Source organism: Siniperca chuatsi, linkage group LG14, assembly GCF_020085105.1.
Source record: "Siniperca chuatsi isolate FFG_IHB_CAS linkage group LG14, ASM2008510v1, whole genome shotgun sequence".
Lineage (NCBI taxonomy): Eukaryota > Metazoa > Chordata > Actinopteri > Centrarchiformes > Sinipercidae > Siniperca > Siniperca chuatsi.
In genome coordinates, this window is record NC_058055.1 from 6,010,802 (window position 1) to 6,026,382 (window position 15,581).

General features: G+C 39.9%; 1 protein-coding gene across 8 annotated transcripts in view; it reads right to left on the bottom strand.

The window, feature by feature from the left end:
- Positions 1 to 15,581, bottom strand: part of LOC122888192 (vacuole membrane protein 1-like) — a 61,984-nt gene that overhangs the window by 18,590 nt on the left and 27,813 nt on the right. For all 8 annotated transcript variants that reach the window (XM_044222276.1, XM_044222274.1, XM_044222270.1 and 5 more), the window contains 3 exons: positions 6,764 to 6,844; positions 6,259 to 6,375; positions 2,549 to 2,610 (listed from right to left, as the gene is read on the bottom strand). In XM_044222276.1, coding sequence (XP_044078211.1) covers positions 2,549 to 2,610; positions 6,259 to 6,375; positions 6,764 to 6,844 — 260 coding nt within the window. The remainder of the gene's footprint in view (positions 1 to 2,548; positions 2,611 to 6,258; positions 6,376 to 6,763; positions 6,845 to 15,581) is intronic.

Here is a 15,581-nt window from a genome sequence, read left to right on the forward strand (position 1 = left end):
TGTGTGCCAACTAGCTCACCTGACAGGCAAAGAGCGGGAAATTAATTGTGTAGTATTATATTATGTTATGTTAGAATAAAAGTCCAACGGTCACTTCAGTCACCCACAAAGACAAATACTATTCCCTCAGTTTACAGAGACTAAATCCAGAGCCAAGCCAACAAAAACAAACTGAGCCTAAATATTAAAATTCCACAATAAAGACACAATTTGTGCCTTTATTTAATCATCAAACACATACATTTAGTTCAAATTAATTTTATTATATAAGCAAAAACAGCTGAAAAAGATAGCAAATTCTTCACATGGGATAATCAAACACACCACACAACAATTAATAATTGGTGAAATAATTTTCTAAAACAATCATCAAACATTTCTTGCAGGCATGGCTCTAAATCATTATTTTAAGAATCTGTTTATGCAACACCAAGAAATAAGAATTTTGTGGAAAATAGTTTCCGTACACTCCATAAATACAATTAGAAAATAAAAAAAAGTTTACACTGCAATTCCAACAAAGTTCAGGTTTTAAATGCTTAAGTCCTGTGGCGAGACACCAAACAAACAACATGTGGAGGTTTGTTATAACTGACTTTTGAGAAAGAGGGCATCCAGAGGACAAATGTTCGAGTTTGTGTGTGCGCGCATGAAGGCTTTGTGCATGCACATGCAACTGTGCACAGTGGGTCCGGGTAACTGCAGGTGTATGCATTTAAACGGGTGTAAAGGTGTAAATGTATCTTCAAGCGCCTGCATAGTGTGTGGTCTGTCGGTCGGTGGCTAAAGGGTTCAAATTGAAAGGCTGTCACCCATTCATAAGGTGATGTGTGACTGAGAGTGAGAGTGAGAGCGACACAGAGAATCAGAGGTGGAGGTGGAAAGGCCTCAGTGAGGAAGGAAGCTGACGGTTGACAAGTTGTAATGAGGGAAACTTCCTTTAGAGAAGACGCAAGCAGTGAGTCAGACTGAAACCTGTCAATAACCAATGATCTGTTGCTTTGAGTCTGCAGCTCAATGAACAGTGACTGACAGAGGGGACAGGTCTTTCACAACCCAACACACACACACACACACACACACACACACACACACACACACATATATATATATATATATATATATATATATATATATATATATATATATATATATATATATTGGAACATATTTTATGTTGTGGCATTAAAAAAAGGTACAGGCTATAAAAAATGCATGTGCAGAGAAAAGAGCAACAAAAGCTTCTTTAGTGGCCGTCTCTGACCGAAGACTTCCAAAATTCATTTTAGAAACAAAGCAAATGTGCAAAAACACAACATGGCAAGGAAGAGAGCTGATGCAATCTCATCGCCTGATTTCAGCAAGTGTGTGTGTGTGTGTGTGTGTATGTGTGTGTGACCAAGAGTACATGAGTGCATGAACGTGTATGTCTCTGTGTGTGTGTGTGTGTTTAATAAACGGCACTCCCACCAGCAGGTGTGTTGAGGGCAGTTTCCAGCTGCAGCCCCTGGCATCTCTACAAGGACGCCCATCATGGCACCCATCAGCACCCACACCCAGCACCAAGGCTCTTTCAACTTCTATTACATCTAGCCATTAATTTCAAGAAGCACAGAGGTTGTATGTGTGTAGGTGTGATTTTTACATTTTGTTTTGCATTTTTTATTAAAATGTTCGACTGGTTTTAGATCTTCAAAATCAGTGTCTGTCTGATGGCTTCATGATAAAAAAAAAGTCTCTTAATCCTACAAAATAACTTAAAGCTGTTATATTTGCCGTATATTCAACACTACACTGACGCTGTTTCCAGCTGGGCATACACAAATTTCACCAGAAAATCTAACTTGATTTTTTAAACATTAACACATCCTGCCTGAGAGGTCTGACACCTGAAGGACCTTCTTTTATCAAAAAGATAAAAGGTTGGATCATGGTGAACCATCTTTAGACACTCAGAAGCAGCCCTCTCTTTTGGCTTGAGCTCCCTATGAGATCAGGTAGGTAACCTATTGCTTAAAAGGGCAACAACAGTGCATCATGAGAGATAAAGCAGAGAGGAGGTTTCTGTGATAGACAAGAGTTCATCCTGTGAATCAGCCAGAACATGTTAATGCCCATAGTCATTCAGCAGAAAAATCCAAGCCATTAATCACCATGTAGACTGTTACAGCAGAGTGAGGAGCCAAAAGGGGAACAAAATGTGTCAAAACCTCCGTTTCAAAGTCTTCACAAAGTATATCAAGCAGGATAAAGCAACAAGTCATCTTCCAAAATCACCATGTTTAATTCAAAGCCACCTCTGACTTTGCGTGACTTTTATCAGAGTCACAGAGAGGAGGAGGAGGAGGAGGCAGATTTCATACAAAGGGACATAAATGACCTGAATGCCACATGACCACCCCAAAGGTCCCCCAACCGTCAAGTTCTGCATAAACTTTTCATGTTTGATAGCTGCACACCCCTCAGGGTACTTTTGGTGAGCAAACACACGCACACAAGTACACACACGCACACACACACACACAGACACCCGTTGAGGCTTACTCACCCAATGAGGGAGACCATCTGCTCCACTATGTGCCTGCTGAAGGTGACGATTACAAACAGTTTCTGTATGACAAAGAAACACACAGAGAAAGAGCGAGTCACTTACTGAACCGTGAGGTCACTGCTGGGGTGCAGAACAAAGCAGTATGTGCATCATAGTTTGATCAGTAATTCCTTAACTCCCCCACACACACACACACACACACACACACACACACACACACACACACACACACCCTACCCATTATGCCCAATCCCATGCCTTGCACCACCAAGGCGGTTTGGTCTAAAAGCAGCCATGAAGGCACCCTTTTGTCATGGAGGGCAAGAAATATAATGCCTGGGCTTTATGACACACCACCAACACAGTATACTAGGTCAGCATATCACACTGGCTGTCATCAGAAGAGTGTGTGTGTGTGTGTGTGTGTGTGTGTGTGTGTGTGTGTGTGTGTGTGTGTGTGTGTGTCTGTATGAAGGATGGATGGATAGAAGAGTTGAGGAATCAAAGGAGATGTGTCATTGCTTCTGGGGGTCTGGAGGCCGGCTCCTGTCCGGTCTGATTCCTGCTTAGTCACCGGGCCAGAAGAGACAGACAGGCGATTGGCAGCCATTCTGGCTCATATCAGCCCTGTGTCCTCCTGCAGGGGGGCAGGAACATGCACCCAATAATTGACCAGATTTTTTAAGGTCCTTTACTTGCCCTCTGAGTTGTTGTAGGGTACTGTTTTCTTATAAACAAACATGCGTTTTGACCACTAAAAATGTGGTTTGATCCTGTAACATCTAGGTTGCCTTCAACATGCCATTAGAAAGGCTTAACCCAACAGAGCGTTTGGCGGGTCCATCATTACAAACTCATGTTGTGCAGAAAAGGATTGTTCAAACCCACAGAACCTTATTTTAAATTCTAGTCCAGATCCCAAGGTTTCCAAAGATACTAAATATATACTGCCGAATTACAGGGAAAAGTGTATAAAATGATACACAAGACATCTAGAATTTTCCATTTTATGTAATGATGTAGCCATAAAAATGTCATCTTGGGTTTGAATATTTCACTCAATATAAATGTGTGGCTTCAATTAGAAGATTATAATGTGAAACTGTCGAAACATTTCTTATCTTAGGCCTCAAGTGGTCAAAGGTTATTTAGTAAGTTATTTTATTTGCAATTATATTGAACCTCATGATAAGCAGAGTATTTTTCATGATGCTTTTGCAACAGACTAAATGGTACTGACCAAATGAAATGAAACACTACATCCTGGCATGCAGATCAGTCCTAATACTGGACCTTGACTGGCTACTGAGCAAGGTAATTATATTGATTTGGAGGATTTTAGCAACTGTTTAATGAGGACCACCAATAACTTCCAAGACAAATTTAAAACAATGAAAATGTAGAATTGGAAAATCTATAAGAAATATACAGAGTAAGATAAATGACACTATGAGTGAACAAAAATAAAAGTGACAGCTGTGTCAGTACACCACCCAGAGCATCACTTTTACATGGTTACACTGAAGATAACTTGGCACCAGGGCGCCCCAACGGAAATTTTTATTTCATGTGACAGCGCTCTTTGATCACTACTTATTATCTAACATGTCATCCAGGTCATATATATATTGTCATTTGGTTGTCTTTTAATTTGTGCGGGTGTTAAGCCTCAGGACCTCATTGAAGGTTAGACAGAATGAAAGAAAGATTCGTAGTCAAAATGTTGGCAATGTCACAAAAATAACAAAGCTTATAACTGACCTCTGCAACAATAAAAAAGACTGACATTTGCTATTGTACTATGTCTGTGCCTCACAGAAAATAAACATGAGACAGGACAGAACGTAAAACCCCTCACAGCAACTTTTAATCACTACTTCAGTAAAAAGTTTTGAAATAATGCACTTGAATAAGGATTTTGTGCACCCACATCTCCTTAACGGATAGTGAGAACTGATCTATCATCCCACACAAAGCAAGGAGGAAGGGGCAGCAAGATGGCCGACACAGGAAAGCTGACTAAGATGCCTTAAATGTTTCTGCTAGGAAACTGACAGTGACATTGTCTTGACTCGCTGATTTCAGTTAACTGATAATGCTGATATGAGCTACGCACATCCCAGTCATAACAATTTTGTCACACACACACACACACACACACACACACACACACACACACACACACACACACACACACACTTACAAGAAGGAAGTGTTGCATCAGTGCTCAATAGTTTACTGAAAAGGGGCACTCATTGCTAAAAACACAGAAATGAGAGCATCCTGCTTTAAATGTTGTGTTTTTGCAACTCTTTTGCCACACCTCACACCTCTTCTGTCCTCAGAAAAATCATCCATCTCAAGGGCTCCACGTGTGTATTTCCATGACATCACCCATCATCCTCAAGTGACCTGCTGCATCACAAAGGCGCTGATGTTAACCATTCAACAGTGGACATTCAGACGTAAAGCTTAATGAGCATAAAAGAATAAAAAAGCCTCTCCTTGGAGACTGGTGAGAACACACCTGAAGCATAGGTACAAACCCAGATCAAAAACATCCTTTGAAGCACACCAATGCACACACACCCACGCACACACACCACAAGCCTCAAAATCCCCTTTTGTTCCCTCTTGGCCCATTAGGGAGAACGTCACCTGCTCTCCAGTGCACTTTCTTCTAATACTTCTTGTTTTCTGTTCACACACTGTAAACTACTGAATCATTTGCATTGGAAGAAAAAACCTGAGCTTGAAGAAAATGAAACCAAGCAGCTACAGGAGAGATTGGGGCCCACAGACAAGCCGGAGAACCGGGTGAAGTCTTTCTTTCCGTGAGACAGGGAGGGACACACCTCTGTCAGTGGGGGCCCCTGGGACCCCTGGGTGTAATCTGGTACTGTGTGTGTGATTGTGCCTGCCATGCATGCAACCCCCCCCTTCACTCCCACTTCCCCCCATCTCTCTCTTTCTCCATCACCTCCCACAGACAATGTTTATCTGCTTTAGCTCGCGCTCCCTAGGTTCACCCTCACCTCCCCATGTTTTTTCTTGCTGTGGTGCAGGACAATGCTTTCTGCGTATGATAAGGTTTGAGGCAGAGTGAAAAAAAAAAAGAAGCTTTGCTTTTAACCCTTCCTCTCTGTGACACAATGAGCAAATTCCAGCATTTGCTTAAAAAACAGAAAGTCGAGCCTCTGGCGGTAATCACAGACATACTGCAAATTCCTGGACGCAAATTGAGGATTTTCCAGGATTAGAAGAAACATTTGTGATGCCAAGTCTCCTAGCAGCACTTACTTATTCAAACGTTAGGATGTATCTCTTACTTTCCTTTAAGTTCTCAATCTGCTGCAGTCTGACCAGTCTGTTACAGCTTCACAAAATGGTTGACTCCCTCTACTTTGGCTGCACAAAATGGCCTCCTTACTACCAGCTGAGTACAGTACAGAGATGCTGCGCATGAGTGTGATTCATTATTTAACACACTTCTCCCTCTGAACAATATTAAAGATGCATGCAAACCTCAAACTTTGGCACAAATAAGTTTTGCTGTTTCTCTGCAGCATGGAATAGAAAGTACATATTCAGTACAGTGTGCTTTACTGTACGCAAGTCTCAGCTGTATTTTTATGAACACTTTTTTTGTTTAAAAAATCAGCCCTGGCATTATTTACATGGATGTATATTATTGAACTGCAGCTCACCTGAATGTGCATTTTGATGACTGCTTTCCCGATGAGTGTCGCACCAAAAAAAGTCCAGAAGGGGACCAAAAAATGTCCACATGTTATTCCTGCCAGGTCAAACAAGGGATTTGGAATCTGGGGAAAAACAAGACAGATGATTAGACTAGACACCTAAAGAAAGACAAAACAAATCATATAGAGAAAGTGCAAGACATGAAACATTCAAATCCAAGTAATATTTTTTTTCTTCTGCAAATTTACCTTACATCTGTATTCTGCAGGTACACAGAAGGTCACTGATGGTGCCATGAGAATAGCTGATACTTCTCGAATTTACATTTCATAATATTGACTTTTTGCTCATATATTGAACAATTCAGAACTGCCCTTTCCTTTGAGTGATGCACACGTGTCAATATAACATCAATGTGAACAAGACAAAATGATTTAAAGTGATAAACCCCACAGTGGGGGTGAAGAATATTTTATAGAAAGAAAAAAGCTTATGTGTGATTTGACTTACAGAAGCACAGGCTAAAATCCCAAAGAATCCGACCCGCTGGATGAGTTCCTTCACTGCTGCTTTTGCTCGGGTGGCAAAGTCCTGCGTAAAAGCACAAGTAGGAAAAATGTGTGATTACATTTTCACTAGAGAACTATTGATGTTTAGTTGATACTGATCACATACTGTATGTATACTGTATGCATAATTTAGATATCGCTTTATTCACAGGAGACATCTCAAACCTGCTTCACAGATTTTTACTTTTTTATCAGCAAATTGCAAAATAACAATAATTTATTCTTCTAATTACTGTTGTAGAGTTTCTATCAGACAGACTGTCTCTATAAATACTGGATTATGTCTGACATTCAAACTGTTTAAAATGATTTTTTTGATTTACATTATATATGATAAATTATTCACAATTAATTTCTGGCAAATTTCAGATTGATAAGTACATTTGTTTGGATTCAAATCAGTAATTGGGCTACTGAAACGTTCATTAAGGGTCAAATAGAGAGAAGGGTTTTTTTCTAAGCATTTATGGAGAAGAGGGAATATCACAGAGGTGTGTGAAATAAATGTGTGTAGCCAGCTGCAATGTTGTTTTTGAAGTAGTTTTTAATGAATGCTTTGAAACCCATTCAGATGAGTCACATTAAAACAAATGAAGAATTTAGGATAAAGTCCTAATTTGGGAGAATGTCTTATAATGAAAGATCTGCTTTTAGGATTTCTCCGTCATCTCTGAATGTTAATGTTTCATCTTATTTACAAATTATTGTCTGTGTACTGGCATTAAACCTTTCCATTTTATTTCTAAAAACATATTGGCGTCCAAATGAAACGAAAAATGAGTGAATAACTTGTTTTTTAAATCTCTGCTGGTTTTTAAATAAGTGCAAATGAGCAGCAGCTGCAACAGGAGGATTTTCTACCTCCCGTAAATATGCCCTCAACAAAAAGGTTTCATCAATCATTGAGCAAGATAGCAACTGACAACCCAAATAATTAGATCCTCAGAAATTAGATGTACAGCAGTGCAAAAAGTTTAGAACGTGAAAATACATGTATTTTAAAGGACTGTGCATCAGAGTGATTTTCACTTACTAAATCTTAGAATTTGTGTTTCTAAACCCTCCCAAGTTTAGGTGCTTGATTTTAAATGATAAAAATCTCTAAAACCCAATACATAAGCACACACTTCTCAAAATATTTGTTTTGATCCTAATGTATCCACATTTACCAAAGTAAATGTGAAAAGTATAAGTGATGAGGAATTCTTGGTGGGGAAAAGCTGCCTTCTTGTGTATATTTATCACAAAATAAAAAACATGAACTCATCTAATAATAAACAACTTCTTAAAGGGAAAATGAATTAATTTAACTGTGTGAATGAAAAAGGTGAGTTTCACACTTAAAACAAGTCCTGTGCTAAATTCATGACCATCCTGCCAAAACAAATTTCTACAAGTTCACAGCTAAAATGCCCTGATTCACCTGCCACATGTTCTAAAAGAATTACAAGGCTCATCTCTAAACATACTTCTTCATTCTAGGAGAGTGATAAACCAGTTTTAGCATGTCTGTATCTTACCTCTAGTGCCAGTTTTTAATTCCATTGTCACTGGGAATGTGAGAACAAGACAACAGACTTTGGCCATTCCAGTGACTCACAAATTCTTACTTTTTCTGCTGGTCTTGCCCTATCCCTCTTAACAGCTCCACAAAAGCTTCTTTTCACAGCAATGACACAGATTTTTCCCCAATATACCTTTTCTGGGAAGAGAAGCCTTAATCTGTTTGGATTTCACCTAAACTAGTTCTGGGAACACAGTGGGAATGCAAAGGAAATCCAGGACCTTTCACATTTTTGGATGACACATTCAATATCTAGGTAATTTATAAAAGGATTACTTCCATGCAATGCTAGATTTGCCATTGTTAAATTAAAATTAATTGTTTTTGTACAGAAATTGTTTGATTCTGGGTGATAATCAAAACTTATAAAACAATAACAATGAAATATACTGAAGATATTGCATTTCCAAAATATTCAATGCAAGATTTTTTTTGTAGACCTTAATATGTTAATACTTTGATCTGTTAGCAGTAGAGAATATGGATTTTACAGCCAAAAACTTTTAATTCTTTATTATTATTTCTACATTTGTCTGAACGTATCTCGAAGTTGTTGCACTTTTATCATGAAAAACAATAAGATTATTCTTTCTTTGCAAAGTCATTGTAATTACTGTAGTAATACTGCCTCTTTCTTAATAGATGTGAAATCCTCAATATATCAAAGTGATTTGTGTGATTTATGTTATATTGGATGGAGCATTTGTTTTACACAACTCTTTATAGGCAACTTCCGTCTCTATAGTATCTAAATAAATATTTTGCAGAATAAAGCCTTAAGTGTATGCTTAATTTATCCTTACATAGAATTATGCTAAAAAATAATACCTTTAATTTAGTATCTGCTACTGTAACACATGTATATATTATATTATGTATGTATTATATTATGTTTGCAGTGGTTCCATGAAATTATGTAGATGTTTCACATTAAAAGCATCCTTTTGTGCCTTTCAGATTTAACTTCAAACTCATTTTATATTTGTGAACAGAATAGTAATGAATGTAAAACCCTTACAGTAATTAATGAAAAACTGCAAATACAGTTCTTAATAAAAAGTATATTGAAGGCTTTTGTTCCAAAGTGAGACTAGCTCCCTTTAAAAGACTCTTTCACATTGACTGCTGATTTGAATAATAATTATGATGGTATTAAAGCTAACATTCACCTTAAGACATTTATAAAATTGTTTATTTTTCCTGAACCAAATCGTTTATGTTTTCATAATATCTCCTGATGTTGTTCATGCAGCAAAGTGTTTCCAAAAATGCATCTATTGCATTTTAGAATGAAACCTTCAAATACTACGGTCTGTTTAATTATTTTAAGTCTAAATATCTGTAATGAATGTTTGCTGTATGTGAAGTAGTTTTTCCCACTGAAAGCATATTTTTCTCACCTAAAACAAATTCAAATCAACTGACAAAGAAAAAAAGAAATTTGTTTCATATGAACAGAGAAACAACTTGTTTTCTTCTTCTAAAAAATAATAATAAGGCCTCCCTTTCTAAAACATCATATAAAAAAAAAAAAAACGAGATGCAGCAGGGGGCTGGCAATACATGATCATACCTAATATGGTCAATAAAACCAGTACCGTGCTGATGACATTTTTTACGGGGTGCAACCAAGTAGACAGGAAATTTGAGAGACATGGGAGGTCGCCTAATAAGGTGGTGGTAGGGGGAGCGAAGGGACACAGAATCTGATTGGTTCACAATTTGAATTTCTGCCTCCACTGACGTCCAATCATGAAGGTTGCTCCTTGGACTAGCCTGTAGTTTTGATTCTAGCCTGTCCCCATGTGTGCATACGTGTGCATGTGTGTGTGTGTGTGTGTGTGTGTGTGTGTGTGTGTGTGTGTGTGTGTGTGTGTGTGTGTGTATGTGTGTGTGCATCTGGTTTGTGTGTGTGTGTGAGTTGCTCAGCTGGTGGGAGACAGGGAGTGAAGGAATGTGTATGGTTGGTTTACAGCTGAACCGCTGAGGACAGTGTCTGGACCAGGGACACCTGACAACTGCCGGTGTTGCAGTGTGGACAGAACCCTGCAGAACCAATCAGTGCCATGGAGACGGCCTGTGAATCCCATTCATTTTCTGACATCATGACACATGCATTACTTACATTAAGTGCCGTAGTTGAGCTTTTGGCTCATTCAGTGAGAGCAAGCATGAAAATATCACCGCAGTGTGAACAAAGGGTCCCTGAGGAGGTGAGGGGAGGGTGTTAAAGGGTGTGTGTATGTGTGTGTGCGAACTTGTGACACTGTGATTTACTATAGTTCAACTATGTACTTGGACTCGCTTTCTATTCTGCATTTCTGGACGTCGATCTTGGATGGCTGGGGTTCAGACATCCAGGCTCTTTTGTTGGCGGCTTATGGAAAATCACCATCTTTGCCAGGCAGTTTGCCAAGGGCTGCCTGCCCCCCCACCCCCCCACCCCACCGACGGCCTGCAGGGCTGGGCTTAGCAGCAATTACATTTGGTAAGATCTTGTCAAGGGCGCAGCGTCATTAAAACCATGGAGGTTTTGGTTCCAGGTTTGGCTGTTCGGCACAGATGCTTTGCTCAGCAGTCTGCACAGTCACCCCACATGGAGCCGACCTCTGTGGGGAACAATGCTCTCATTCGATCTGTTGTTTATAGGTTTGGAATTTTTTTCGCCATATACTTCTGACAGTCAGATTAGCCAGTTCATCATTTGAATAAGAAAATCATAAGTGCTCCCCAGAAACCACATTTTACCGGATTTGTCTCTTAATCCTTACAGCATGGTCCCGCCATGTGTTTCGTGAACATGTGCTACTTTTGTTTAAACTTTTTAAACTTACTGGAAAACATTGTTTTTTTTTAAATAAAATGGCATCATTACAAACATAAGAAATGTACCATGTCTGTTTGATATTATATGCTATTCCTCATTTATATAATAAATAAGGGATAGCAGGGTGTTCGTCACAAGATTAGTATTAATGGAATTGTGTCACCAGGAAGATTAATTGAAAATGAGATTAAATTCTTATTAGGTACATGGCAGAACTCTTAGTCTATAAGTACAGGAGCAGGTCCTGTATTAAAATTTGTGAGTGAGCTTCTCTTCGGTGACTTGTTACAGCAACCCCAAAGCATTATCAGGAAAGGTTATGGTTCTTTATGTTGATATACTGATATACTGTAAATGTGAACAGGATGTGTTTCAAGTGTCATCTTTTGGAAAGCTGTACGATGTGATATCTGTTTATTTTGGATTTGCAGAAAAGTTGCTCATAGGGTTCTCTCACAAAAAAGTGAGCTTTTCATTGTGAAAAAGTTGGCAAAGCAAACATTTTGTTTTCAGTAGTCTTTGGTAGTGCTGATGGGCTACAGAGTTCAAACATAGACAAAAAGCAGGCAGCGACAAGGCACTCTGCTCCATGTGGAAAATTGAAGTGTCAGACAAGGAAAAATCTATGCATAGCCTATACACAAGTCAACACCCACGCACATTTTTCTCTCCCTCTCTCTCTGTGTTTTCTTTTTTTTTCTCAATGAAAGTCTTTCACACAGAAGACACACATCTCTGGAGCGGCCGCGAGCCCCCCGACATGAAGACGGCTAAAGTTCATCTCATTAACTCCTGACAAGCCCGCTCCTGCTCTCTCTGGCACAGGAAGTGGAGTGATTAAGGACTCCTGACGCAATAGAAGCTACAGTCCCCTTTCAAGAAAAAAGAAGAGCGCATTCAAATCTATCTGGACACACACACACACACACACACACACACACACAAAATGCACCCCTGAGTCCACGTTGACAAATTCTTTAACAAGCTGTGGTTAAAGGGAAGCTGGTTTTACTCTGACTCACCCCCCTCCTTTCAAACAGTTTACTGGAAATAAAGAGGGAGGAGGAGGGAGGGGGCACTTTCAGAGAAGTCACGTGACGGGGCCGGGCAAACCACAGCACAGAGAGCCTTTGAGTGCAGTAGGCCAGGGGGGAAGGCAGGCATACGCCCAGCGCAGATGGCCCTGATTTAAGTTACAGGAGATACGATCCTGGGAGTTGGCAATCAAGAATTCACAGCCTGTTAACCCCTTCCGTGCCGGATGAAAAAAAAAACACGAGCCAGGAAATAACTTCATTATCAAGTTACAAGCAATCATGGACTCGATCCATGCAGGATCCTCCGAGACGGTCTGTGCCGATACTGAGGATTCCTCTCCAGCACACGAGTGCTCTCGTACTGAACTAAAGATTTAAGAGGGGGAAAAAAGCTGATGTTCATGACATCAGCGTCTGGAGCCGTTAGAAAAGGCATGACTTCATTAATCTTGAATAGCTCTGTTGAATGAACGAGAAGAAAAAAAAATACAGAGTGCTCTGCTGCTGTGCATCACGTGCAATTGTGGCAGGAAGTTGGCACATGCAGGCTTTGAGAAATACCACTGGGTTTAAGTCAAACTGCTGGCACCTACAAACCTCTGTGACTTGAGCGAAGGGGACGAAGTCAGCATCTTAATCCAGCTCTGCTGCCACAGGGTGAAAAGTGTGTGTGTGGGAGAGTCTGAGCGTGTGTGTGTGTGTAGGGGGGATAGTGTTGAAGGGGTGTCACATCCTTGAGGACAAAATTTAACCACTTCCTGTCTAATACACAACGATCCAACAATACCAAAGTTTCTCCAATTCAATCCCACTGCCATTTCCGCTTTGGCCTACTACAATTGATTGTCAGCTTTCAATCAAAAACTCTGACACAAATCCACAGCAGATGAACGCCTCCGTGTCCACCTTAAAAGGTGGGAAAAGGGTGAAAGGTGGATTAGAGGTGTTGTGGGATCTCCTTGAGCGAAAGAGGGAACCCTGAGAACATCCGAGTAATGGTAAAAGCCCTGGCGAGAGAAAAAATGTTTCCGTATGTGGCAGGTCCTTGCTGGTGCTAGCAACCTGCCTCCAGATGCTGTCCAATCACACGAGCACACATTACATACATATACACGGCTGCCAGATATCAGAGAGAGAGAGAGAGAGAGAGCGCAATGCACAGTGGAGACGAACAGATTGCGTGAGAAAGAATAAGAGCATAGGAAGAGAGGGACAGAAAAAGAAACAATGTCAGAGAGAGAGCGAGACTAAGGCTGGGTCCTGAGACAGCAGCATGCAGCGTCACTTCTAATCTGCCCTCGTACGGATGTAAGACAAACAGACGATGCTCCTCCTGCGTCACACTGTTAGTTTGTTTGGGAAAAGCTCTTCAGTGCTGAGATGATCATTTAGACAAAATCTCCTCTTCCCCAAGCCGCCCATTTGTCTTGCTCTTCTACTGTCTCTGCTTTTTCTCACAGTTTCGGTGGGAAGCGCCACTTTATCAGTAAGTGATGTCAGAGCTCCACTCTCACACATGTGGTCTGAATGCCAGGGCTGCTGTTGGTGCCAACCTGCCCAGCTGTCCAGAGCATTAGTAACAGTGGACCTTACAGCAGGTGCTGCACCCCTGCCCCTTGTTAAACAGCAGCACAGATGCTTCTCACCACATTTTTTTGTGACTTCCTTGAATCTGTTTCAGTATTGGGTATCTGGGAGTGGCTGATATTTCAAATTTCCCTTTATAACGCCCAATTTACACACATACAGCACATCTACAGGTCCAAATGTATCATTTACTCAGTGCTTCTAGGGACCCACATGCTTTTATTTTGAAAAACTTTTTAAATAATTTATTTAAAGATAATTTTGAATACTTATAAAATCTTATTAAGGGATGCTTAACGTGCTGTTTCAGCCAGTGTCTACCCAATTTTAAGCGATGCAGGATAGGCAGGAGAGCATAAAGGAGTGTGTTTGTGACAACAGTAATTGAGCTGTGGCCAGAAACAACATGGTTCAAAGTTTTATCCCAAAGAAAGGAGTGCAATAAGGTTTTTCTGCCACTAGAAATGAATGCAGTAATTAATTGGTGATGTGTTCTTTAACAAGACATTTAGTCCGGGTGAGAGTAGAGAAGGAAAGAACCAAGTGACTGGTTAATTATTAACTTGTGTAACTATCTCCACTGAGAGACAACAGTGATGAAAATAAAACACATTAGAGTTATTTTTATACATTCTCGAACTGGGATAGGGCAAAGTGAAATCAATTCTGGTGAAACACACGGTAACTATTCCATATTTTATAAGAGTGAAAATGGGACAAGAGGGACAATACATCCAGGGATACAAGGTAACAACATGACTTTTCGTTGTATGGGACTGGATCAGAATAAATGTCTTGTAAGAATGAATGTTTTGCCCCTTGTTTCTCGTTTCTACTACATACACAAACATGTCTACTATACTGTGGGGATATATTTAAACTTGTGACCAGAGGAATATTTGTCCTTTTGGAATTACTGCATTATCAAAGACAGCATGCCAGTCCTGAACAATTCACATCTAAACTATGGCTGGCTTTGTTACTAATACTGTATTGTATGCATGCTGAAAAGTTAAATATATACTGTAAACAAAAATAAATATTTCAATGAATCGCTCAGTAACACCCTCATTAACAGGGTGAGAGTCTGTCTGCTACAGTTTATTTGCAAATACAAGAGTAAGTGAGTCCGTTGTAAAGTTCAAAACCATTTATGGATGCAGTTATTTTACTGCACTTGACCTGTCTGACTGTGTGACCCACACTGCTGGAGAGAGAAAAGCATTCCTGAGGATGAAGACTGTGTCTGTGTCAGGCAGGTCTGATGAAAAGCCTTTACGAAACCATACGCATGTTTCCCCTCATTTGTCCTCCTCCATTCACAAGTGGTTGGAAAAACAAATATTTACAATGGACTCTTAGGCATTGTTGAAACATTCGCAGGGATGTTTGATATGAGAAAATTTTTTTTTACAGGGAATTTCAAAATGTAGGACCGGAAATGGCGGGAACATTTTACTCGAGTGCATCATTGCTGTTCTCTTAGTCATAACATTGTGAAAGCACTTGATTCCCGCTGTACTGTTGGGACACTGAGGTGGGGCTTGGTCAATGGTCAACACACCCACACTCACACTCACTCACACACACACACACACACACACACACACACAGATACAATGTGGGTAATCTGGCACACCAGATTTCACTTCAGGGAGATTGCAATGGCTAATTTAGAAAAATACCAGAACTGTGAAAATAAACCAACGCCAAAAACAGAGCAATTAGAAATTAAATGGTACAA